Source organism: Entamoeba histolytica, genomic scaffold, assembly GCF_000208925.1.
Source record: "Entamoeba histolytica HM-1:IMSS scf_1104750517641 genomic scaffold, whole genome shotgun sequence".
Classification (NCBI taxonomy): domain Eukaryota; phylum Evosea; order Mastigamoebida; family Endamoebidae; genus Entamoeba; species Entamoeba histolytica.
Window position 1 is genome coordinate 62,268 of NW_001914888.1, and position 24,142 is coordinate 86,409.

At 25.7% G+C, this 24,142-nt stretch overlaps 11 protein-coding genes across 11 annotated transcripts, besides 2 other annotated features; 6 read left to right on the top strand and 5 right to left on the bottom strand.

The window, feature by feature from the left end:
- Window positions 1–1,912: 1,912 nt before the first annotated feature.
- Window positions 1,913–2,275, top strand: EHI_087730 (uncharacterized protein; the record flags this gene model as incomplete). The annotated part of the gene is made up of 1 exon (XM_648189.2): window positions 1,913–2,275. One exon carries the CDS (start codon window positions 1,913–1,915, stop codon window positions 2,273–2,275), a length of 363 nt encoding a protein of 120 aa, XP_653281.2.
- A 1,847-nt stretch (window positions 2,276–4,122) lies between these two features.
- Window positions 4,123–4,643: a repeat region.
- Window positions 4,644–4,902: 259 nt separating this feature from the next.
- On the top strand, window positions 4,903–6,915 carry EHI_087740 (uncharacterized protein; the record flags this gene model as incomplete). Its single annotated transcript, XM_650848.2, has 1 exon — window positions 4,903–6,915. One exon carries the CDS (start codon window positions 4,903–4,905, stop codon window positions 6,913–6,915), a length of 2,013 nt encoding a protein of 670 aa, XP_655940.2.
- A 114-nt stretch (window positions 6,916–7,029) lies between these two features.
- Window positions 7,030–8,502, top strand: EHI_087750 (uncharacterized protein; the record flags this gene model as incomplete). The annotated part of the gene is made up of 1 exon (XM_650849.1): window positions 7,030–8,502. The coding sequence occupies one exon, from the start codon at window positions 7,030–7,032 to the stop codon at window positions 8,500–8,502; it is 1,473 nt and encodes a 490-aa protein (XP_655941.1).
- A 43-nt stretch (window positions 8,503–8,545) lies between these two features.
- EHI_087760 (uncharacterized protein) lies at window positions 8,546–9,181 on the bottom strand (the record flags this gene model as incomplete). The annotated part of the gene is made up of 2 exons (XM_650850.1): window positions 8,546–8,895; window positions 8,944–9,181. 2 exons carry the CDS (start codon window positions 9,179–9,181, stop codon window positions 8,546–8,548), a joined length of 588 nt encoding a protein of 195 aa, XP_655942.1.
- Window positions 9,182–9,264: 83 nt separating this feature from the next.
- Window positions 9,265–10,251, bottom strand: EHI_087770 (uncharacterized protein; the record flags this gene model as incomplete). Its single annotated transcript, XM_650851.1, has 1 exon — window positions 9,265–10,251. The coding sequence occupies one exon, from the start codon at window positions 10,249–10,251 to the stop codon at window positions 9,265–9,267; it is 987 nt and encodes a 328-aa protein (XP_655943.1).
- Window positions 10,252–10,740: 489 nt separating this feature from the next.
- Window positions 10,741–12,636, top strand: EHI_087780 (myotubularin, putative; the record flags this gene model as incomplete). Its single annotated transcript, XM_650852.1, has 1 exon — window positions 10,741–12,636. One exon carries the CDS (start codon window positions 10,741–10,743, stop codon window positions 12,634–12,636), a length of 1,896 nt encoding a protein of 631 aa, XP_655944.1.
- Window positions 12,637–13,492: 856 nt separating this feature from the next.
- Window positions 13,493–14,689, top strand: EHI_087790 (uncharacterized protein; the record flags this gene model as incomplete). Its single annotated transcript, XM_650853.1, has 1 exon — window positions 13,493–14,689. One exon carries the CDS (start codon window positions 13,493–13,495, stop codon window positions 14,687–14,689), a length of 1,197 nt encoding a protein of 398 aa, XP_655945.1.
- A 482-nt stretch (window positions 14,690–15,171) lies between these two features.
- EHI_087800 (tyrosine kinase, putative) lies at window positions 15,172–18,486 on the bottom strand (the record flags this gene model as incomplete). Its single annotated transcript, XM_650854.1, has 1 exon — window positions 15,172–18,486. The coding sequence occupies one exon, from the start codon at window positions 18,484–18,486 to the stop codon at window positions 15,172–15,174; it is 3,315 nt and encodes a 1,104-aa protein (XP_655946.1).
- Window positions 18,487–18,819: 333 nt separating this feature from the next.
- EHI_087810 (RhoGAP domain containing protein) lies at window positions 18,820–19,963 on the bottom strand (the record flags this gene model as incomplete). Its single annotated transcript, XM_650855.1, has 2 exons — window positions 18,820–18,999; window positions 19,055–19,963. The coding sequence occupies 2 exons, from the start codon at window positions 19,961–19,963 to the stop codon at window positions 18,820–18,822; spliced, it is 1,089 nt and encodes a 362-aa protein (XP_655947.1).
- Window positions 19,964–20,075: 112 nt separating this feature from the next.
- Window positions 20,076–21,999, bottom strand: EHI_087820 (uncharacterized protein; the record flags this gene model as incomplete). The annotated part of the gene is made up of 3 exons (XM_650856.2): window positions 20,076–21,000; window positions 21,051–21,819; window positions 21,879–21,999. The coding sequence occupies 3 exons, from the start codon at window positions 21,997–21,999 to the stop codon at window positions 20,076–20,078; spliced, it is 1,815 nt and encodes a 604-aa protein (XP_655948.2).
- Window positions 22,000–22,086: 87 nt separating this feature from the next.
- Window positions 22,087–22,749: a repeat region.
- A 47-nt stretch (window positions 22,750–22,796) lies between these two features.
- Window positions 22,797–24,043, top strand: EHI_087830 (uncharacterized protein; the record flags this gene model as incomplete). Its single annotated transcript, XM_650857.1, has 2 exons — window positions 22,797–23,452; window positions 23,503–24,043. 2 exons carry the CDS (start codon window positions 22,797–22,799, stop codon window positions 24,041–24,043), a joined length of 1,197 nt encoding a protein of 398 aa, XP_655949.1.
- Between the last annotated feature and the right edge of the window lie 99 nt (window positions 24,044–24,142).

Sequence of the window (24,142 nt, forward strand, 5' to 3'; positions counted from 1 at the left end):
ATATTATTTTTGGGTGTGGATGGTATTGGTTTATTAGTTGACTTATTTTGAATGGCTCTAGTCAACTAACATCTAAATTATGACAACAATTAGTTTATTGTGTATTGGTGATGATATTAGATGATTTTTATCAATAATAAAAAATAAGAGAGTTAATTATTGTTTAGATTCAAATATGAACATTATTCATGATAAAGCATAGTAAGTCATATTAGATGACATACAACAATGTTAAGCTTATTTATGACGAAGTCATTATATGGATTTGAGCAATAGTTATTAATGTTTTAAGAACTGCAACCATCATAACATGAATATGTTATGACAGAAAACATTAATATATGGGATAGTCAATTGAACAAGAATAATGAGTTAATACACACCAATTCTAACATAAATAAGCAGATTTATTGAAGTTATCAGTTGATTTATTCTTTTGAACAGAATAATTTCGTATCAAATTATATAAAAAAGAGTCTAGATAAATGAAATCAATTGTAGTTTGATGAAATTCAATGGAAGTGTCTCATTTCGTATGTATTGTTTAGTTACATCATTTCTTTTCATTGATTAATACTGAACAATATAATTTTATTTGACTTATATAATGTATTTTTCTTATAATGTTATTGGATTATAAGTTGATAATAACTAGATAATCTATTGAATATTTAATGATGAATATGCAATGGTAATTGACTAAACGAAAGATAACAACTATCTGTTATTTTCAAGAAAGAACCAAACAAAGAGGTTTAATATACTAATCTATGATTAAGTTGTCAGTCTTGTTTTAGTAAATATATTCTAATTAGTGTATTATTATATGGTTTTATTCTTTTATAATCCAAGAGAACAATATAGTTACTATTTATATTCAATATCCAGTACTTTATCATTATTATAAAAAGAAGTTAGAAACAAAAACACTTTATTTATCATATGTGTTAATTCAATTTTAATCATAAATAATATAACAACAATTAATAAAACTCAAGTCATTTGATTGTTTGAAAACTATGACCTTCAATAAAACAAAAAAAAAAACAAAACAAGAGGAGCTTCTCCCTGAGAATAATAACAGAAAGAGATGAAGTATGTTCATGATTATTTTATAAACTTAATAGTCTAAAGAGTTGTAAAGAAGTGTATACAATGAAAACAAAGAAAAATACTACTATGATAGAGTACTAATGACGGTATAATAAAGAGAAGAATTGTCACACTCATCAAACAAGTGACATGACAAGTTTTATTAATTATTTTATAATAAAATTATTTTACATAAAAAATACTATTCATTAAACTATAAATGATATAACTTTAATTCTCATTACCAAAAGAAGACTTTTTATTATACTAACAAATGAATATAATTTCTACCACTGATTTATTCAATATTATTCAATACCTGAAGAACGATGACATTATTTCACTTTCGTTGTCTTGTAAATCAATTAGAAGAGAAATAATGTCTCTGTCATTGAATTTAGTTAAAACAAGGTTTAAAAAAGAAACAAAACAAATAGAACCAATAATCAAACTACTTCCAAACAATTTCCATTTTGATTTCTTTGTTTTTATGACTTACAAATACAAAACAATGGACAATCAATTTGTTCTACTTCTTCAGACAAATTACAACCAATTCAAATACTTCATTCCATTGTTTACACAAAATGAATTATTTCATAAGACTATAAAACAATTTTATATTGAAGTAATAAATAAAGAAGAAATAAATAGCACAAGAAATACATTTATTGACTATGTTTATTCACATGCAATTCAATACCATGACATCAACCTGGTTTTTTTCCTACTTTCACACACTAGTTTGATTGATTCAGAATCATTAAATAGGACTATTCATCTGATACAGAATATTGGTATTGAAATAATTTTTCATTATATGAAGTACCATAATGTAACTAATGAGTCACAAGTCATTATTGTCAGAGTATTTCCATATATTGTTTCAGAACCAATAACTAAGTTTTATGTGAATGAGTTGATTCAATTATTAAAATCAAAGACAATGATAGTCAGGCAAGAAACTGAATGTTGTATCAAATTACTTATTCAAAGACATATGATTGACGCACAATCTATTCCACCATTGTTCAGAAGAGTCGTCATTAATAAAAATACTCAACCTCTTCAAAAGAAAGTTGAAAGAAAATTAGAAACACAAAAGAAAGTAATGAAAATTAAACAACCAGTGAATGAATTAAGAAATACACTTCATAACTTATTAAAAACCATTGACAATTGATTTGTGATTATAATTATATTATAATAAACAAGGAAGTATTTATTTGTTGTTTTATAAAAATAAATTATGGGATATTCTATATGGTGAATATTTAAATGATATTAGAAAAAAAAGAATCTAAATCATTTGACATATTTAATAGCAAATACATGCTGTTTTATTAAAGTATAAATGGTGTTATTATCTTATTAATATTTCTTATACTTAACATTCTTTTATTGAATCTATTTCATTTTCTATTTAAAACTTGGACTTTGTAAATAAAATATACAACAATTTCTCTCATTGAAAATACACCTAAAATGAATTAATAATAGCACCATATTAGTTGAATGATTATATCAAACATTAACTAATAAAATATCAAATTGGAGTGTTTAAATAATAGGCACAAAATAATTGGTATGATGTGTATGATTAGGTGTGGATATCGAAAGATGTATGAGTTAAACCCCCACTTCATGGATTGTTATTTTTATTAAAAACGTAATCAATTTGTCAGTATTTTATTTATTTCATTCCTCTTTACATTTTTATTTCACTTCATCACCACAAACATTCTCATTATTCCACTTCCTGCCAATTAATTTACTTGATAAATGCATGAATAACAAAAAAAAAACAAAAACAAAAATAAAATGAAAGGTAAGATAATATGATAAAAGAATTAAATTAACCATAAATAATGAATAAAATACAAAAGATGAAATGAAATAATTATTAAGAAATAAAATATGATTGTATTAATTATGAATGATAATATAGTCAGTATTTTGAAGCATTGAGAATGAGTAAATTGATTTAACACAAAACCATTCTATTTAAGCAATTTTTTCAATCCTACTTAAACATAAAAAACTAATAGAGAATGAGATTAAAAATGATGAAAATATATTTTTTATTTATTTTAATATAAACATAAAACAAAAAGTGAAATGGCAATTAAAAACAAGTAATATTTTGTTTTATGATTTATGTTGTATATGAATTATAAATGTTTTAAAATATTAAATTCACAAATATATACTGTATTGAGAAATATTAAGTATTGTTAATAACAAAATAAATAAAGAATAATTCTCTTTTTGGTTTTTATTATTACTTAATAATGCTGTAACAAAACATCATTTAATTTATTTATTGTAACATTTTATCACCACCAACTCATAAAATACTTATTTCATTGTATTTATTGATATAGTATTTTCAAATAATATAAATGATATTCAGAATAAAAATATATAAAATAATATAAACATATGAGACAGCACATTAAAAAGTATGATAAATTATCAATTTAATAATTGAAAATAATATGAACATGCATATTTGACTTTAGTTATTATTGTATTTAATAAGTATAATATTCATTATTTAATAATATTAAAAAAATTAAAAATATTATTAAGCTTATTAATATGAGAAATGATGAATATCAATTAACAACCAAAATAGATTTAATTATATTCTTTTATTCTATTTTTCTATTCTAGTTTCATTTCTAATATTATTCATTTAAAATATATGATATTTCGTTATCCAATTCATTTCTTGGTATATTCTTTTATTTATAATGTGTATTTGTATCAATTTGATATAATATTGATAATTTATATTTATTTATCATGTTTTGTTCAGCATAAAAATAAAATACTAAATACCAACAATAGACTAATTTCATAAATAATAATACATATTGAAATTATATATGAAATGATAATATTAATAAAATTTTAAAAGAATAAATAAACACATGATATGAAAGAGAAAAATAAATACAAATAGTACCTTGAAAAACAAGAATATCTACTAAGATTGAATAAATAATAATTAACTCAATGAATAATTAAAAAATAGTTAATTAAGTATTAATAGATTTTTCATATATTCTTCCTAGTTTAGAGGAGATTAATCCCTTCGCTTATTAAAAAAGAGTAATCTTTTTGTTTAACTTATCATTTATGTTTTTTCTTGCAAATTGAGAAAATCACTTCTTTGTTTTATTTTTCCTTTTAATGTCTTCTCATCCTTCTTCTGCTTATTTCTTCTTTTTAACCTTTTGTTTATTTTCTGTCTTAATTTTAAACATTTTCTTTTTCATTTTTTCTTGTTTTATGAATTGGAGAAGGAATCATTTCATTCCCATTATATTATTATGTTTAATTTTCTTTTAGTCATACCCACACTTTAGTAGATTCTTATATTACACCATGTAATATTCTACCATAATATCTTGCTCCACCCTTTGCAACTTTACCTAATACATTTCTAATTCAAATACACCGTCATAACCAGATAATTACCATTAAAATTGAAGTTTTAATTATATTACTGTTTGTGTGTAGTGTTTCAGACATGCTACCTTCGATGTATAAATAACAACAAGTAAAATAAATAACAAAAAATAAATGAATGAATCTTTCGATTAGAATTGAGAAAGAGTTGATAAATTAATTCTTCATTCAAAAACAAATTTGATTAAATTTAAACAAATTATAGTAATACTTAAATCAAGAAAATTCCTCTTCAATAAAAAATACGTCAATTATACTTTTTTTCTGGAATTGAAATAACACTAAAATGATAAATAAAAAAACAAAAAAATCAATTTTAGAAAAATAAAATCAATGCAAGACTCTCTTGTAACAATAGCTATCAATATCTTTTCAGCTAGAAATTTACCAAAAGCAGACCCAACTGGACTATCTGATCCTTATATTATTTTAACTTATACATCATTAAAAGAAGGAGAATTAATAAAGAAAAGAAAAAAAACTGAAACAATTAAAGAATCACTTTCACCAACATGGAATAATTCATTTGTATTAAAAAATGTAGCTTCAGAAAGTATTTTAACATTTAATTGTTTTGATTGGGACAATGCTTTTAAGTTTAGTTCTGATGATTTTCTTGGTAAATTTAAAATTATGGTAGAAAGAATACCAATAAATAAAAAAGTTGTATGGAGAGTTCCATTAATGGATAGTATGAAGTCTGCTGGTGATTTAATGTTTTGTACATATGCAATTCCATCTACTTCATTTGTACAAACACAAAAAAAAATGTTATTAGGAAATGTTATTTTAACCATTGAAGAAATGGATACTCCATTATATGTTTGTAGATATCAAAACCGACTTGATGTTAATATCCAAAAAACTAAAGGGTTCATTAATGAAAAAGAAAAAATACCAGTTTATGCACAAGTTTCAGTTGGAAAACAAATTCTTGAAACTACAGTTTGGAAAAAGAAAGGAGATCCTTTCTGGAATAGTACGTTTTCATTTTCATTTAAAAACGCTAATAATATTAATATTCAAATTAAAGATTGGAAAATGGTTAGAACTAATACTACATTAGGTTCAGTTACTGTTAATTTATTTGATATTCCTGATAATCAATTGGTAACTAAAGAAGTACCAATTAAAGGAGGAAATGGAACATTATGTTGTTCTTTCTATATTACAAAATACCAAATGATTGATAAAATATTACCAATAGAATGTGAAATTGAAGATGATGGAGATGATTGGTGTAAACAAAACATTCAACCATTTGAATCATTTACTGATGAATGTAATCCAAAAGGAATTATTGATTCGAAATGCAAAGGAGGATATCATTTTGAATTAAGTAAAGATGATATTGGATCTTTACTCAATGAAGATGTTCCAATCTTTAATGAGAATTATTTTGAAAAACCCATTGAAGAAGGAATTATTCCAAGTGTTAATAAACGAGCATTTTATAATACAGTAAAAACTTCAATTGGTCCAATACTTATTGTTGTAGGAGATGAGGTTGGTGGTTTAAAAAAAGCAGTTGTTATTTCTCAGTTTGGAACAGTGAAAACATATGTTAAAGATATACGAGATATAGACAGTGAGATAATGAATGTATATGGATTAAAAAAAGAACAAGTTAAAATGAAAGAGTGTGGAAAAGAGATTTGGTCAAAACTAATTGAATATGAATCAAGAAATAGACGTCCTGCTTATAAATTTGGATTAGTTGTTGCTACTCAAGGTCAGAAATTTGAACAACAATTTTTATCTAATACTACTACCTCTCCTCTTTGTCAAGAATTCTTTAATTTAATAGGTAAAACAATTGTTCTTAAAGGTTATAATGGATATAGAGGTGGATTGGATGTTCAGAATAATACAACAGGAACACATTCAATTGTTTCTTCTTTCAAAGGAATTGATATTATGTTTCATGTGTCTACAATGTTACAACATGAAGCAAATGATGAACAACATTTAGCTAAAAAACGTCATATTGGTAATGATGTTTGTGTAATTATCTTTAAAGAAACTAATAATAAAAAAGATGATGAAATTGACTTAAATTCATTTATTACTCAATTTAATCATGTCTTTATTATTGTTTCTCCTGTAGTTATAAAAGGTGTTCCTTTATATCGAGTTTGTGTTTGTTGTAAATCTGCTGTTCAAGGTTTTCTTCCACATTTTCCACCAGAGAAGTATTTCCCAAGAGATCGTTCATTTGTTGATTGGTTGTTATGTAAAACGATTAATGGAGAACGTGCATCTCTTGAATCACCTCAATTCATTAAGTCTCAAAGAGTAGCACAAAAAGGATTATTAGAGGTGATAATTTCAAATATAATGAATTGATAAAGAAATAATCAACAATGAATCATTTATTTTCTTTCTTTTTTCTTTTATAAACAAAAACCCTTTTTTTATATTTTTTAAAGAAAAAGAAGTGAGATAAATAAAAATTAATTAATGTCGTTGCTTGGACAATTACTTGATTTATATTGTCAAGGGAAGTTATGTATTTATTGTGTTGCAAGGTTTTCATTTAGAATAGGAGAACGATATTACTCACAAAGTATGGAAGATATTATAAATAATTTGTTTCAGGCAGAAAAAAGAGAGGTTGTTCATCCAAAGACTAATTGTGTTATTTGTTTTAATATGTCTATTTATTTTCAAAGTGATGAAATAGTTGAACGAATACATGAAGCATTAAAAGAATCAGGACATATTTATGAAGGAACATTTTATATTAATACATCATTTCCACAAGCTATTTTTGTTAGAGAAATGGCATTATGTAGATATATAACAAGAACATTTCCATCAAAGAATTATTCTCCTTTTAGGTTAAAAGATACATTAAGATTTATTTTAATGACTAAAATTAAAGACTGGAAATGTGAATTGGAATCACCATTAAAATTAACAATTGAATTTACCCATCAACAATTAAGAGAAGATGGTGATAAACTTATTGAAATATCAGTTGGAAAAAAGAGAAAAAGAATGGAAACATTAACATCAACAATAGCAATGAATATTATTGAAAATATCCCTTTAAAAATATTTGAAGAATCATTTACTATTCCACCTACTAGAAATGAAGAAGATCCAGGAACATATAAGTTTATATTTGAAAGAGATTATATTTATGTTGGTGGAAGATATAGAAAATATTCAAGACAATTAAGTCAATCACAATGGATTATTCAAGGAAAAGAAATGCATGAACATTCAATTACAAAAGAAATAGGAGAGGTATTAAAGAAATATTTTGAATGTGATGAATATTTTATGATTGCATCTGGAAGAGAAGATGTTGATGTTAGAATGTTAGGAAATGGAAGACCATTTGTTTTTGAATTACATAATCCAAGAAAAGTTACATTACCAATAGAGTTATATGCTCAAATACAAGAAGAAATTAATAAATCACCAGCAATTCAAGTAATGCATCTTCAACCAATAGAAGCTAAAGATGTTGATATAATTAAAAAAGGAGAAAGAGAAAAAAGAAAAAGATATTTAGCATTAATATGGGCAGAATCAATGAAAGAATTAAAAATAAAAGATTTATTAATTCAACAAAAAACACCTATTAGAGTATTACATAGAAGATCATTATTAACAAGAGAAAGAATGATATATTCATTAGAATTACATCCAATTGATGGACATTTTGGATTATTAGAATTAGAAACACAAGCAGGTACTTATATTAAAGAATTTGTACATGGAGACTTAGGTAGAACAACACCAAATATTATAGAATTATTAGGGTGTAATGCAGATATATTATCATTAGATGTTGTTGAAGTTTTACTTGATTTTCCAAAAGAATGTAGACCAGAAAAATTAAGACCTGTTACATTTGATATTCCACCATTTATTACATTAAATGAACAACAAAAACAAAAGTGTAAAGAAATTATTAATTAAATTCACGTTATCTCTTTTTTTTTAAATAAGTTATTTTGGTTAATTAAGAAATAAAAACTCGTTTTTGGATAGGAGGGGAAGAGAAAGAAACATTAATAAATCCTGCAAGAAGAAGAATTAATGAAGAAAAGAAACTACACCAAAATCCCCATGAAACTTCAACCAATGATCCACTTGTTGCTTCAGTTAATTTTTGTGTATCTTTAAAGAATATGAACATAAAGATATTTAATGAAACAAAATTAATAAAGAATGATAAAATACTTAAATATTTTAAATTTTGTGGAAGAACAAAACAAATACATTTACGTTTATTCATTTGAGAACAATCAAATAGAATTGAAATGATAGTAATAATTAATGTAATAAATAATAAAATACTTGTTATATAATCTAATTGTTGTGAATATTTATTTAAAATATTTATTTAAAATATCAAACTAGCAACTTGAAAAACTGTATCGTCCCAAACATGTGTTAAAACACATGAATGTTGTAATGAAATACCATTAAGTGGTGGAAAAATTGAATTACACATTGCTTCTTCTTTGAGATAATCTTTATTTTCAACCCATGGTAAGAAGAAAGAAAGTGTATTAAGGACAAATGCAATTATTGAAAAACAAGCACAAAGAAGAGCAACTAAATTGTACCTTGTTATAACAGAGAATAAACCCATTGTTTCTTTCTAATTTATTAGTTTTCTTTTTTTTTGTTATTAATATTTTTAGTTTTTAAAAGAATAAAAAAAAATAGAAAGATTCAGTTAAATGGATATTTAAAATCAGGATTTGGAATAAATAAATCATTATCAAACACAAATGAAATTTGATGAATTTTTAACCATTCATCAATTTCTGCTTTTTGGTTTGTAGAAGATACTTTATCGTGAGGGTTTTCATTTAATAAAATAACAGCATGTTTTGACATGGCATATTCAATGCTATAATTACTTGTAGAAATATTTGTTGATGTAACTATTTTTTTTTTAATTAGTTTATTTAAGCTTTTATTTGGAGGAGTTGTGTTTTGTTTCTTAAGAGTTTGTAAGACTCTTGAATCAAGAATGGTTGTCACCTCATAATTTTTCTTCTCATAATAATCAATGGCATTAAGAAGAAGAGTAATTTCAAATGTATTTCCTTGGCTTTTATAATAAGCAACATTAGCACCATCAATAATAATTCGTTTTCTTAAATCGTCAGTAAGTATAACCCCAACAGCACTTAAGGGAAATGCCATTTCTTGGATTCCATTCTCAACAATTAATCCATCAACCATATGATCTCCACATTTACATTTAATTGGTTTAGGTAAAACACCAATACAATAGATTAATCCACCATTAATACTTGGACAAACAACAGTTGTTGATTGAAGAACAGCTTCTTCATCATATACTACATGTCTATATTCTTCTGGGCTAAGCTCTCCCTCATCACCATTTGGTTTTCTTGGAACACTTGATAATTTACCTATTTTTGATGCAGGTAATGTTTTACGAGATGTTTTTGTATCAGTGTGATAAAACTTAATTGTCCAAAATACTGAGTTGTGTTCATAACTATAATTGAATGGACATCGGTTTTCTTGTTTCATTGAATCAACATACCCATATGAAAATCCACCTTTTGTTCGTGGAACAATTACAAGTTCTTCACGTTGAAAGGAATGTGAAATGTCAAATATAATTCTTAAGTAATCATTGTCATCAATATCATCAGTAATCAAATGATGAAGTGTTTTCATATTACCTGTTTTTAAGTTTTTTCTTTGGTTTTTTTTATTTTTCAAAATTCAAAATAAATTTTACAAAAAATTAACTTATTCTTCTGTAGGATTTAGTGGAGGAAATGATTCTAAAGATTCATTGATATCTTTTAATGATAAGTACAAATCATTTTTGTTTCTACTTAATGCTTCTTCTATGAATTGGAGTGGCATTTTTTTATTAAAATGCATCTGGATAGCCAAAAGTAATTCATAAGGATAGTTAATTTCTGTTTGACCTGACTGAGATATGTATTGATGAAAAACATTATCAAGAGATGACATTAGAGTAAATAAGTTAGAAAATAGATAGATTAAATACTAATTAGTGATGACTTTGTGATTATTTATTTTCACTGAGATTAATAAAATGAAAGGAAAGTGAAATAAAATAGGTTGTGCTTAGTGATTGAAAAAAGGAACTTAAAAAAAAAGATAAAACTAAAAATAAAAGAAATTAAAAAAAGTATGTTCGTATTTGTTCCTAAAGATGCATTAGCCCAACAATTTACTGCCGCTAGATTAGACATGATACGACCAAAACTAACATGGGCATCTATTGATGTTTTTAGAAAAAGAAGTGTTACAATATATAGTTATGATGACAAACCATTAGAAATACGTAATTTATATGAGATTCCAGAAAACACAAAGTATTATATTAACACTGAATATGAGTCTTTAATTAACAAAACTAAACAACATTATAGATATGACTTAAATAGAAGTGGAAAAGAATTGACTGTGTCGAGTGAATTTTATGATAACAATCATGTTTTTGAAATACAAACCATACCCAATGAATATCATGTATTTCATTCACAAGCAAAAATAAGTAATACAACAACAGAAGGAATGGTTTATTTAACATCAGAACGATTTATGTTTATTCCTCAGTTTCTTCAAATGCCACATTTTATGAATAATCAAGGAATTAAAATGGATTATATGTATTTAATCAAAACCCAATTAATTGAATCTATGACACTTAATGGGACAAGTATTGTATTAAGCATGAACCCATTTTATCATCCTGACTTACCGTCAACTATTGAATTAACATTCACTTCACAACCATTAGTATTATCATTTATGAGTTCATTACGTTCAATACGGTTTGAAGATGGAGGTGAATCACCACTACATAAATTATCAGTAAATGGGGAAAATATTAGAAATAGCCATGAACGAGTTGATGGAATATATAATCCAATAGTTGAATTGTCACGACAAGGAATGGAAGAGATGTACATGATCAGTGATGTTAATGCACATTTTAAAGTATGTCCAACTTATCCATCAGTTCTTGTTGTACCTATTGAAATGAATGAAAGAATGATGGTAAATATAGCATGTTTTAGGTCAAAAGGAAGAATCCCATTAGTAACATATTATAATAAGAAGACTGGTGCAGCATTATTTAGGTCATCACAGCCATTAGTCGCAACTACATTTGCGTTTGGAGTATTTAAGAAATCAGAAAGTATTGACGACCAAAATTATATTACTCATATTCGATGTGATGGAAGAGATGATAAATCAGTATTAATAGTATTAGATTGTAGAGCTATGGCAAATGCAGTTGCAAATAGGTTAAGTGGAGGAGGCACTGAAAGTAGTGGGTCTTATAAAAATTGTATTATTGACCATTTAAATTTACCTAATATACATGTTGTATTTTCTGCATACCAAAAAATGATAAATGGTATAATAAATAGAAGTAAAAAAGAAGTGTCACAATTTTATACTAGTGTTGGAGAATGGATTGACATTTTACAAATAATTAATGAAAGTATTTGTAAAACATGTGACTTATTAAAAAATGGAAATAGAGTATTAGTTCATTGTAGTGATGGATGGGATAGAACGCCACAAATTTCATCTTTATCAAGAATTTGTTTAGATCCTTATCATCGAACTATAGAAGGGTTTTTAGGTTTGATTGAATATGAATGGATTATGTTAGGACATAAGTTCCAGTCTCGTTTAAGAAATCAAACAAAAGAAAATTCCCCTATCTTTATTCAATTCTTAGAAATTGTTGTAATGTTAATTAAGAAATATCCAAACGCATTTGAGTTTACACCATTATTAATAAAGGACCTTGCTGTAGAAAGTGTTTGTCCAACAACAGGAACATTTCTTTATAACTGTGAAAAAGAAAGAAGAAAATATGATGTTTGTACAACAAGAATGTCATTTTTCCAACACATAATACAAAACAAAACTGTTTATATAAATCCAAATGCCACATTAAAGAAATATAATGAAATTGAAACAAAATTTGAAGTCTTTGAATATAGAATATGGAATGAATATTACTTAAGAGAATTTGATCAAATATGTATCTCACCTCAAAAATAATTTACGATGTATTAAAAGTAAATAATATTTATTAATTATATTCTTTTTTATATAATATAAAAATAAAAAAAGAATAATTATTTATTGATTGAATATGAATTATCCTTTTTTTTTATTAAATTTATTTTCGTTTTATTTTTGCATAAATTAATATTCGTCTTAATATTTTTATAAGTATGTATTTAGCTACTACTTTATATTTTGTTATTTTATCTCATTATTCCTTTTCATATTGTTTTCAATATATCAATCATTTTCATTCTTTTTATAATCCTGACTACTCAGACTATTTCATTAATTCTAATTATTGTCTTATCTGTTTGCAGATTCATCATTTGCTCTTTCATTTATAATTTATGTTGAACTACAATAGTCTTATTGTTGTTGTTTTGAATTAAAACAAGATTTTTTAGTCTATGTTAAAACCATAAAATTGATTATTTAGGTAAAAATAAAATTTGGAATGTCTTGTTTTGTAACAAACCTTTTTTAGATATTAAAAATATTGCAAAAGAAATGAATGGAGAAGATTCATCACTGATCTCATCTTGAAATTATTAAATAAACGTAACGAAAAGTTATTGTGTGATTCAAAGAAAATGAAAAGATAAAATCTTTTTGTCTCATGGGATGGAGAATAATTCAGACTATATCAAACAAGAAGATAAAAGAAGAAGAGAAAAGAAGCCAAAAAAAGAAATATTTAAATAACATAAGACAATAACCCAAAAAAGGTTTGTATCAAAACCAATGAAAGAATAGTCGTAAACTCCGTCAAAATAATCACAAAAGATATAAAATATTTATTACAATATATAAATTGTTTGGTTCACGGAACTAGAATAAATATACATTAATGGGTAAGATAGTAATATTAATTTATTTATCTTGCATTATTTCATGTGTTACAGCGGAACTTTATACTTTTGATGATTTTGAATTATTTTCAGAAATAGAATATCAAGTAGATCTTTCAAGTTATGTTGATGAAGAAAAGGATGAAGAAGCTCTTGATGTATTTATGAACCTATTTGAAGTAAATGATTTTATGTTAGAAGATGATGGATTTTTTGGTGACTTGTGGAATGGAGCTAAGAAGATGGCAGGAGATGCTGTTAATGCTATCAAAGAAACAGCAACAAAAGTAATTGAAAAGGGAACTAAATTTATGGCAGAAAATGGAGAAAAAATTTCAAAAGTACTTGATAAAGTGGGAGACGTTGCCGGATTTGTTGGCAATAAGATTGTTGGTCCACTTTCTAATGTGGCAGCAGCAGTTGGACCAGTATTTGGACCAATTGGTGTGTCTATTGCTGGAGGATTAAAAACAGCTACAGGTATCCTTAAAGGAGTTGAAGTTGGAGCACGTGCTGCTGCAGGTGCAACAAGAACTGTTACAGAATTTTCTAAAAATTATCAAAGTGGAGGTGGAACACCAGAAGAAAGAATGAAACGAGCCACTGGAAAGGCATGGGAAAAATTAAAAGATGAAGGAAAGAAATTTATTGCAAATGAAGCAGGTAATTTAGCAGGAAAGGTTGCTGGTAAATTTGGAGGAAAGTTAATGTCGGGTGCAGGAAAATTAATTGATAAAGGAATAGGAAAAGCGTCTAAATATATTGGAAAAGGTACGTCTGAATGGCTTGGCAATAAGGCTAAAAATTTTATGCAAAACAAAATAGAAGAAGGTGTTGACAAAGTTAAAGATAAAGTAACTAACAAACTTGGAGATGCTATGGGAGTTGACCCTTCTACTGGAGTACTCAGTATTGATAAAATTAAAGAAAAAATACAGAAAGGAAAAGACATGTATAAAAAAGGGAAAGATATAATTAATAAAGGGAAGAAGAAAGTTCTTAGACTAGAAAAGAATAAGAGACTTAAATCAAAAAAAAGTAATCTACAAAATACCAAATCAAAAAAATTATCATCACCAAAAAGAAATACTAAACCAAAAAGAAATACTAAACCAAAAAGAAATACTAAACCAAGACATTCTCCAAAAAGAAGACAAACAAATAAACAAAGTAATTCACAAAAGAAGAAAAAATAAATGTTTAATTCATTTTTCAATCTTAGTTAAATTTATCTTTTAAGTAGATGAAAAATAACTTTTAAAAAAGTCAATTTAAAGAAAAATAAGAAAATTTTTATAAAAGTTAATGAGTTATTAGCAAAAAACCATAATTTTATCAAACGAATGTGAATAAAATCAACAGTTTGTTTCAATTAAAACATCAAAAAGAAGTAATTCACTTAAATAGTAAAAGTACAATACAAACTAATAACAAAACATTAAAAATAAGATTGTCATTAGTTATACAGGCATTACTAATTATTTTAAAAAGAATTAATAAATACTTTGAATAAAACATAAAATTTAACATACAACTATTAATATATTCAAAAAAAAGAATATATAATTTTTTTAAATAAGAAGAAAAAAAGAATGAAAATTATAATTTATCATTTTATGTATAAAACTTAAATTTCAAAAATGAATTTTCAATTAACTTAGAAAGATTAATTGATTAATTAATTCTCATCGCTTGAGCTATGAGAAACTGACTGACTCTTTGGTTTTTGTTCATTTTCATCCACTTGTGAAACAGGATTATTAGATGGCATTGAGTCATTAACATTAGACAAAGTATCATTTCCCATTCCTTTTTTGATGTTTTCAACATTAAAAGCATATTTAATATCTTCACCCCAAGATTCAATAGTTTTTAAGATATCAATAAATGAAGGTCTATCTTCTGGGTTTTGAGACCAACATTTAGTTGTTAATTCCCAATAGTTTTCTGGAATACCATCAGGTTTTTCTAATCTATTACCTTCAATAACAAATTGTGGAATCATCCATGGTTGATTAAATCTTTCATCTCCGTCATATGCATTCTTTTCAATAAAAGTTTCATATAACACAATACCATAAGCATATACATCAACTGGATATGAATAATCAGTAGAATTATTAAGACATTCTGGTGGCATATAAGTAGGTGTTCCAATACCTTGTGATAATTCTTTAACGCTCAAACTTCTTTCAGAAATATTTCTACAAGTACCAAAATCAGTTAATTTAGCACAAACTGGTGAATGAGGATTTAATGAGAAAATTAATAAATTTTCACCTTTAACATCTCTATGAAGAATTTGGTTTTGATGAAGATAAGATAATGCAACAGCCATATCATCTAAGAACTTTATTTTTAATTGGTAACTAATTTTTTGTTTATCCCAAACTTTACTCATTGACCCATATTCTGCAAATTCTGTAACAATAGCAATTTCTCCTTCGGTATATACTGCTCCAATCAATTCTACAACACAAATATGTCTTAATTGAGTCATCATAGATACTTCATGATTAAATTCTTTTTCTTGTTCTTGTGTTAAATTTCTTGCTTTCATCTTTTTAATAGCAACTTCTCTTCCTCTATAAGTTCCTCTAAATACCATACCAAAAGCACCTTCTCCAATTGGTGGCATAACTGGTTTAAGTTCAGTATGGTCTAATTTCAATGATAAATCAGACTCTGTAAGAATAGTAAATTTGGCAGTTTCTTTATTTTGATCATCAACATCCATAGCAGAAATACCAATATTATCACTAATAGTACAAGTACATAATATTTTAATCTTAAATGTAACAGGAATAGCAGTTCCTGGTTTTAATGTTGCACTTTTTGGATTAATTTCTAATTCATATCTATGAGATGGAGTAAAATGAAATTCATAATAATATTCTTTCTTTGACATATTAGCTAAATTAACTGTTTCTTCATACTCTTGATCAACAATTGCTTTACTCTTTTGTAGGTTAAATGTTAATTCCCATTTATCTGTTTTCAATGGGAAATTTTCATTATCTGCTCCAAGAAGCATTAATTCAAGATCTGATGAGACATGATATGGCTTAATAGCTTTAGACTCATCCTTAGCTGTTTTCTTTCTTCTCCACCAAACAATACCAATAATAATAATAATGATAACAATAATGAGAATAATTCCTACTATGACTAATGGAATAATTAATGCCCAATTGGTTTTTGAACAAGCCATTGCATCTGAATCTAAATGATATCCATCTTCACATGTAGTACATTTATTTCCTGAACAAGCAATACAATGTTCTAACTCATTACATGGAGCACATTTACCACTTTTAACATATTCTTGTTCACTAGGACATGATGTACAAATTGGCATTTGATTAGCTGAACTATATTGACAAGTCTTACATTCAGACGGACATAAACTACAATTATATGCATTTTCATCATCTAAATTAATCCAATATCCATTATTACATGTGACACACCCTGTAGGACCAGCTATACAAGTCGAATTAATTTCACTTTGACTTCTACATAACTTTTCACTCTCATTATGTCTATAATATCCCTCAGCACATGACAAACATATTGAATTTGAGACATTACTAGTAACTTCATCTAAGCTACTATTAGTAGCCGTTGTATTTTTCGAGTCATCAATAGTACATGTGGCACAAGAAGAATCACATTTTAAACAACTCTGACTACTACTGTTGTCTTTTGTATAAATAAAGTATCCATCTTCACATTCAGTACAATAACCCATTTCTGCACGTTTACATGAGCTTGGTTTTTGTTCACAATAATACATATCATTGTCATTTGAAGTTGTATTTTTGGCTAGAACATAATCATTAATACACGCAGAGCAATTATATTCTTCACCATCACAAAGTTTACAATATTTATTACATTGACTACATATTTGTTCATTTTTTCTAACAAAATATCCAGGTTGTTTTAAACCTTCCTCACTAAGATCATTAAAACATTCTTTACATCCTGCTTGATCAGCCAATGAACAATTACCATCTTTTTTGATACACTCACTATTATCCTGTGAGAAATAATAGCCATCAGCACATGACAAACAATGACTTGGATTTTGAACACAAGTCCCACAGTTTTGTGAACATTCTATACAATCAAGGTCTTTATTAAAGAAGTAATGAGACTCACACTCTAAACAACCGTATGTGGGTGTTCCTTCAGCACAATGTATATCTGTTTTATTATAACATTTACCTTTATGAATAGTGAAATTCTCATTACAAATTGTACATACTGACAAATTATTTTCTTGGTAACATGTTTTACAATTCTCATCTTCACATGCAACACAATCACCTTTTTCTATTCTATACCCATCTTCACAAAGTTCACAATGATCTTCCTTAAGATAGTCTTTTTTGCAATGTTTAATTGGCTCACACCAATATTTTGAGGAATCACTGACTAATATTGTTTTGTTAGTGCATTGGAAACAATTATTTTCCTCAGTACACAATGCACAATTATCAGAACAGCTCTGACAAGTCTTTGAACTTATATTAAAATATTTTCCATTACCACATCTTCCACAAGCCTCATTATTCTCAGCAAGTGAGCAATCAATACACGTTGTTTGATCATTAGATAGATACAGTTGTTTACCATCAGTGGTTTTACCACATTCATAACAGTGAGTGCTATCACAATGTAAACATTTAATATTTTCACTTTCATTAGTACTTTCCTTATTACAAGACTTACAAGTACCATCTTTATCAACATAAAAACCATCGTCGCATCTCACACATACAGGTCCATCTAACTCAGTACAATTTGGAATTGATTTTGACTCCTTACATATAAGTTTTGGAATTGATGATTCAGATTCTACAACCAATTCAAGATAATAACCGTTTTTACATTCGATACAGTGATTGTCTGATATTTCTTTTGCACAGCCTTCAAGTTCTGCATAAATTCCCACAAAGAGAATGTTGAAAAACAGCCAATTAATCATAATAATAATAACAAGATTTTTAAATTTCTTTTTAAGTCTCTTTGTTGTTTGAAGTTGATTTTTATGGTTTTGCTTTCATTCTATTATAATAAATAATTAATATAGTAAAATTGATAGTACTAATATTATTTAGAAAAAAAATAATATTAAAGATCCACCAATCAGAAGAATATTATCAAAAAAAAAGAGAAAAATATCACAATTAAGATTTGAGTTTTTGATGAATTTCAAAAAAGAAGATTTTTTGAAATTATATAACATAAAACAAAATAGAAAAACAAGATTGAATGAAATAATAAACAATTCTATTAAGGGAATGAAGAATATAAAGAATTATCTAAGTGAATATTTTGTAGTAAATTTATCAAACAAATTATCATGATGAAATAATATCAATGATAAAACTTTTGCTTGAATTCTCAAAGAAGGAGACAAACAAATTAATAAATTTTTTTCGTTCATTAGAGTAATTTCTTGACAAAAAAGAATTCTATTAACGAGATGGCTAAGGATCTACCATATAATGAGAATACATAGAATTAAAAATAAAAAAGTATAAAAAACAAACATCTAATATATCATGAGAAGGTTTATATATTTGATTTAAAGCTTCTTTTAAATGAACTAATGCATCTGTTTCATTAGAGTCATTTTCAATACTTTTTATAAGTATATTCATATCAAAGGAATTAACTAATCCATCAGGCATTTCTCTAAAGAACTGTTTAATGATATTAGTAATACTATGAATATTGTATTGAGTCCAATCAACTTCAATACCTTCTTCAATACTTTTTCTAATTATTTTCATTTCTTTTGCATCTCCAGATAGTCTAAATATTCCAACTTCATTTGTAGCACAGTTTTCAAGATATCTTGAAGCAGTAAAAACAAAATAAGGGACTTGAAGGTTGTCTAAAGGTCTATGACATAACATAACATTTTTTAAAGGTTGACCGAATAAAGGAATATATGGAATAGAAAGAATTGGTTGTTCAAATTTATTAATATTATCTAAAATAATTGTAGTTTTTTGAATAAATTCATTTGATGCTCTTGTAATAACTAATTTTTCTGCAACTTTAAGATGAGGAGTATTTGTGTTATCCATAGTAATAATAGGAATACCATATATTCCACTTATAGCAATAGTACTTTCAACAACGTTATAGTTCATTGATGAAATTAATGGAACTGCAAATATTTGAGCTTTTTCTAATAGTACTATATCACTTTTATGTGGTCTCATTCCAATAAGTGGACTATTACAAGAATTAGGTGTACTTAAACTTGAAGATAATACTCCTAATGTTCCTGTAAATAAAATATGATTTAATATAATATCAATTCTAAATTCTTGAATAGAATCATTTTCTCCTCTAATAGAAGCAGTGATTGTATCACTTTTAATAGCACTAACTTTAGAAAATACATTTCTAATAATTTTTAAACTGTCACCTTTTACTTGGGATGACATTTGAAATCATTTTTTAGTTTATTTTTCTTTGTATTACAAAAAAAAAATATGGAAATTTTTATAAACATTAAAAAATTTTGCTTTTTAATGAATAATTTAAGTTCTTTATATTTCATTCTATCAAATAAAAATTTATCTCATCTCCTTCTTCTCCTTTAATTACTTGAAATGAATCTTCTTTTTCTATAGTTCCATAATGTAATTTTATATTTCCATTTCCAAATTGAATACACCAACTATGAATATCAAACCCTTCTGATGTTTGAATTATCATTGACTTCATTGGATGATCATTAATTGTAATTGTTGCACTAATCAAGTCAATTCGTTTTAATAATGTTATACATTTAATAATAAGTAATTGACCAAGAATGACTTGTTTTGGTATTTGCCATTCAAAAGAAAGGTTATTTTGTTTTTCAATAACAATAAGTTTTTTTGGAAATCCACATACACTATGTGATGGTGAGGTATATTGAACATCTAAAGTATATTCACCTAATGAAGGATTTTTTATTTGTATTTCATTATTATGACATTGAATATCATTAATACTACTCAAACAAACTAAGTCTTTAGGAGCATCCATAGGATTATGAAATTGATCAAAGAAATGAAGTTGGAATGAAGTATTTACACCTTCTTCTATAAGACAAATGTTTTGAACTTCGGTATTAGAACTGTCAATAACTTGAGTTAATGAATCATCTATTTCAAGAGGAAGAACAATAAATGTAATTTGTTCTATTTGTTCATTTGCGTCATTAAGTATAGATATTTGATATTCACCACTGTCATATAATACTGGTGTACAACTAATATATCCTATTTTACTTTGTTCTACTTCAATAAAAATTTCTTTTGAATGATGAATTAATTTCATTTGAAGAAGTCCAATTGAAGTAATATTATCAAAACAATCAAAACATTTCATTATAATTGTTTGAACCCCTCCAGCTTTCATTTCTTTTTCATAAATGAATTCTTTTCTTTTTAATTCTCCAGAATTAATTCTAATAAGTATAGTACTTCCTCCTCTATGAATAATGAATATTTTTTTTTATTTTATAATAAGTTAATAACAAACAATACTGATAACATATATTCACCAACAAAGTGTGGATTAATTGGTTCAATAATATCTTTTACAATTAATGGATTAGTTATTTTAATTGGATAAGTAGTACCATTATATATACAACTAATTTCAATAGGATTACCAGTATAGTAAATAAGAGCATTCTCAATATGATCAACACTTTTTTCAAAGATATTATCTTTCCATTCAATAACATCATTTTGTTTTGAATAATCTATTTCAATTGGAATATTACCACTTCCATCAATACTTAGAATAAAATCAATAATAATCATTCTAATAGGGTTATTATACATTTCTATTTGATCTAATTCTTTAATTAATTTTTCACATTTAACAGTAATGTAATTATTAGTATCATCAATACAATAAATGTGTGAAAGATATAAAGATGGATAGGTATTCATAATATTTTCTATTTCATTGTTCATTCCAATATTTTCATCGACAATAAAGAATGGTTGAATTTGTTCTTTTATTTCTTTATGAAGTTCAATAACTTTAATAAGTAATTCATGTCTACATATTTCGAAAGTATCTATTCTATTAACATTACATACATCAATTATAAATTGTGGAATTGGTTGTCCAGATACCCAAAACAATCGAATTTCTTTCCGATAGTCTTTTCTTTTATTCTTTAAAATAAACATTAATAATTTAATAAGAATAATACTCCAATAATATATTTCTTGAGTTGGAATACAATGAATATATTTTTGTACTGTTGAATGAATACCATGAGTATAATATAATGCTGTATAATCAATACTTTACTTGATATTTTGATATTATTTATGACTTTGATTTACAAACTTTCAATAAAATTAAATGACAATCCTTTTCTACTTGTAATACTTTGGTGTATTCTATTAATACACTGTTTGTCTTTCTCATCTTCCCATTCTTCACTTTGCCACCATTCGTGTTGTTCCATAATAAGTTTGATGAATTACTCTAACTGTATAGTTCTTTTTTCTATTTTTTTTTAGTTCATTTTATCTAATGACATTTTATTTTCAATAAAAAAAAAAAAAAGAAATCAATTATGATTAACCTTATTTTTTAGGTTTTTCATCATGTTGAGAAGTGAGCGAATCAGTTTCTTCAACACGCTTTATTTCTATTGAAATAAAGTTTTTGCAAGCATGCTCGACTTAAATGGTTCCTCATTTAAGTTGCTGCCTGATATTTATTTTGATTTTAATGAGTAATATAATATTTCTCATTCTTTATATTGTTGTTTTAAGGAGAGTATATCCATAACATACTGTTATAGCTCATCTCCTTTTACCTTCGACACCCCTTAAAGAAACCCTATTCCTTGATAATATCCTTATGTTTAATTTTTGTGCAACAATATCAATTATATATGCGTCTTCTTTAATAAATGATAATTCTTAATACATAATACCTCCTTAGTAAATAATAATCCTTATAATTAATAATGAATAACAATGCACCTCAATGAATAACAATACACGTTAATGAATAACAATACACGTTAATGAATAATAATCTTTTATAATAATCACTTCTAATAAATATTAATAATAATAAACAGTTAGTGTTGAATAGATATTATCTCACCAAAGGCACGTCATGACCAGACGATAACTGGGAGATTCGAAGCATGGGATTATTTTAGGGTTTCATGTGGTGTCTCTGACGTGCCATCTTCGAATCTAATGACATTTTATTTTCAATAAATAAAAAGAGTTAAATTAAAAATTCATGACTTTTAATAACAACCAATCAAATATTGCAAATACCCTTCATTTCAAAATAAAAGATTTCAATAAACTTAAAAATAATCATTTATTAACACTTATGAATATATCAACTAAACCCTTTATGAATGAAAATGAACAACCTTTACAACAACCTAATCAACTAATAGAAAAACTTAGAGGTAGTATTGAATCTGTTCCTGAAGGAATAGATAGAAATGTCTCTGTTAAAGTTGATGAAAATTCTCATTATGTTGTCACTCTTCCTAATGAAATAAATCCTTATAAAATTTGTAGACGTTGCCAAGAATATATTTCAAGTGAAATGTCAAGTTTTAAGAGTGATTTAACGAATTTAGTTGATTGTGGGTTAAGTCAATATTGTCAAGGCAATGGGTTAAATGAAGACAAAGAGATATTTAGTAACGATGGTTGTGATTTTAGTATTGATAAAGAAAAATTTCTTTATCTTGTTACAAATTCTGAAAGAGAATTTATGTCCAATTTTTATGCAGAAAAAGGAAGGACAGTAAATGGTTCTATGAGAGCTAAAGTCATTCAAATGCTCATGGAAGAAAATAGTCATGAAACAAATTTTATCATTGACCAAGCTGTAGCAATTTTTGATCATTTTTTAGCTGTAACACCAAATTTTGCAGTGTTTGGTATTTTATTTATTTTAAATAATATCAGTAATATTGACTAAGCAGAGAATCATTACAATTACTTGGATATGTTGCTTATGATATTGCATCTAAAATGGATAGATTTAATAGTCAAATTTTATATATGTGTAATTCTAGATTAATGTGGTCAGAACAAGAAGTATATGACTTTGAATTAACAGTATTAGATACTCTTTATTTCAAAACAACATATGTTACCATTTATTCTTTTTTTACTCAATTATTAAATTTATTTGATATTATTTTACCACCATCATTTAACTCAACAATAATTTTTCCTTATGTTTATGCTACATTACTCTCATCAGAATTCCTTAATACTTCAGTTCCAATTCTTGGTACTTCTCTTTTATTATATTGTATTAATCAACAAGGTGCTTTCAATTTTCGAGACAATGAATCTTATGAATATATACTTCCTAATATTAAAAAAATATGTGATTTTTACAATATTTCATTTAATAAATTAGAAAAAATTACTGACACAATTAGTTCATTCACACAATTTTTATTAAAACACGGACAATTACCTAATTTCCAATATATACAACAGGTATTTCTATAAGTTGCTATTACGTTTAATTAATACCGTTTTTCAGTTGAACTAAAATTATTCTTTTCTTATAAAATTAAAGTTTCTTCTTATTTTTTTTAAGCAAAAAGT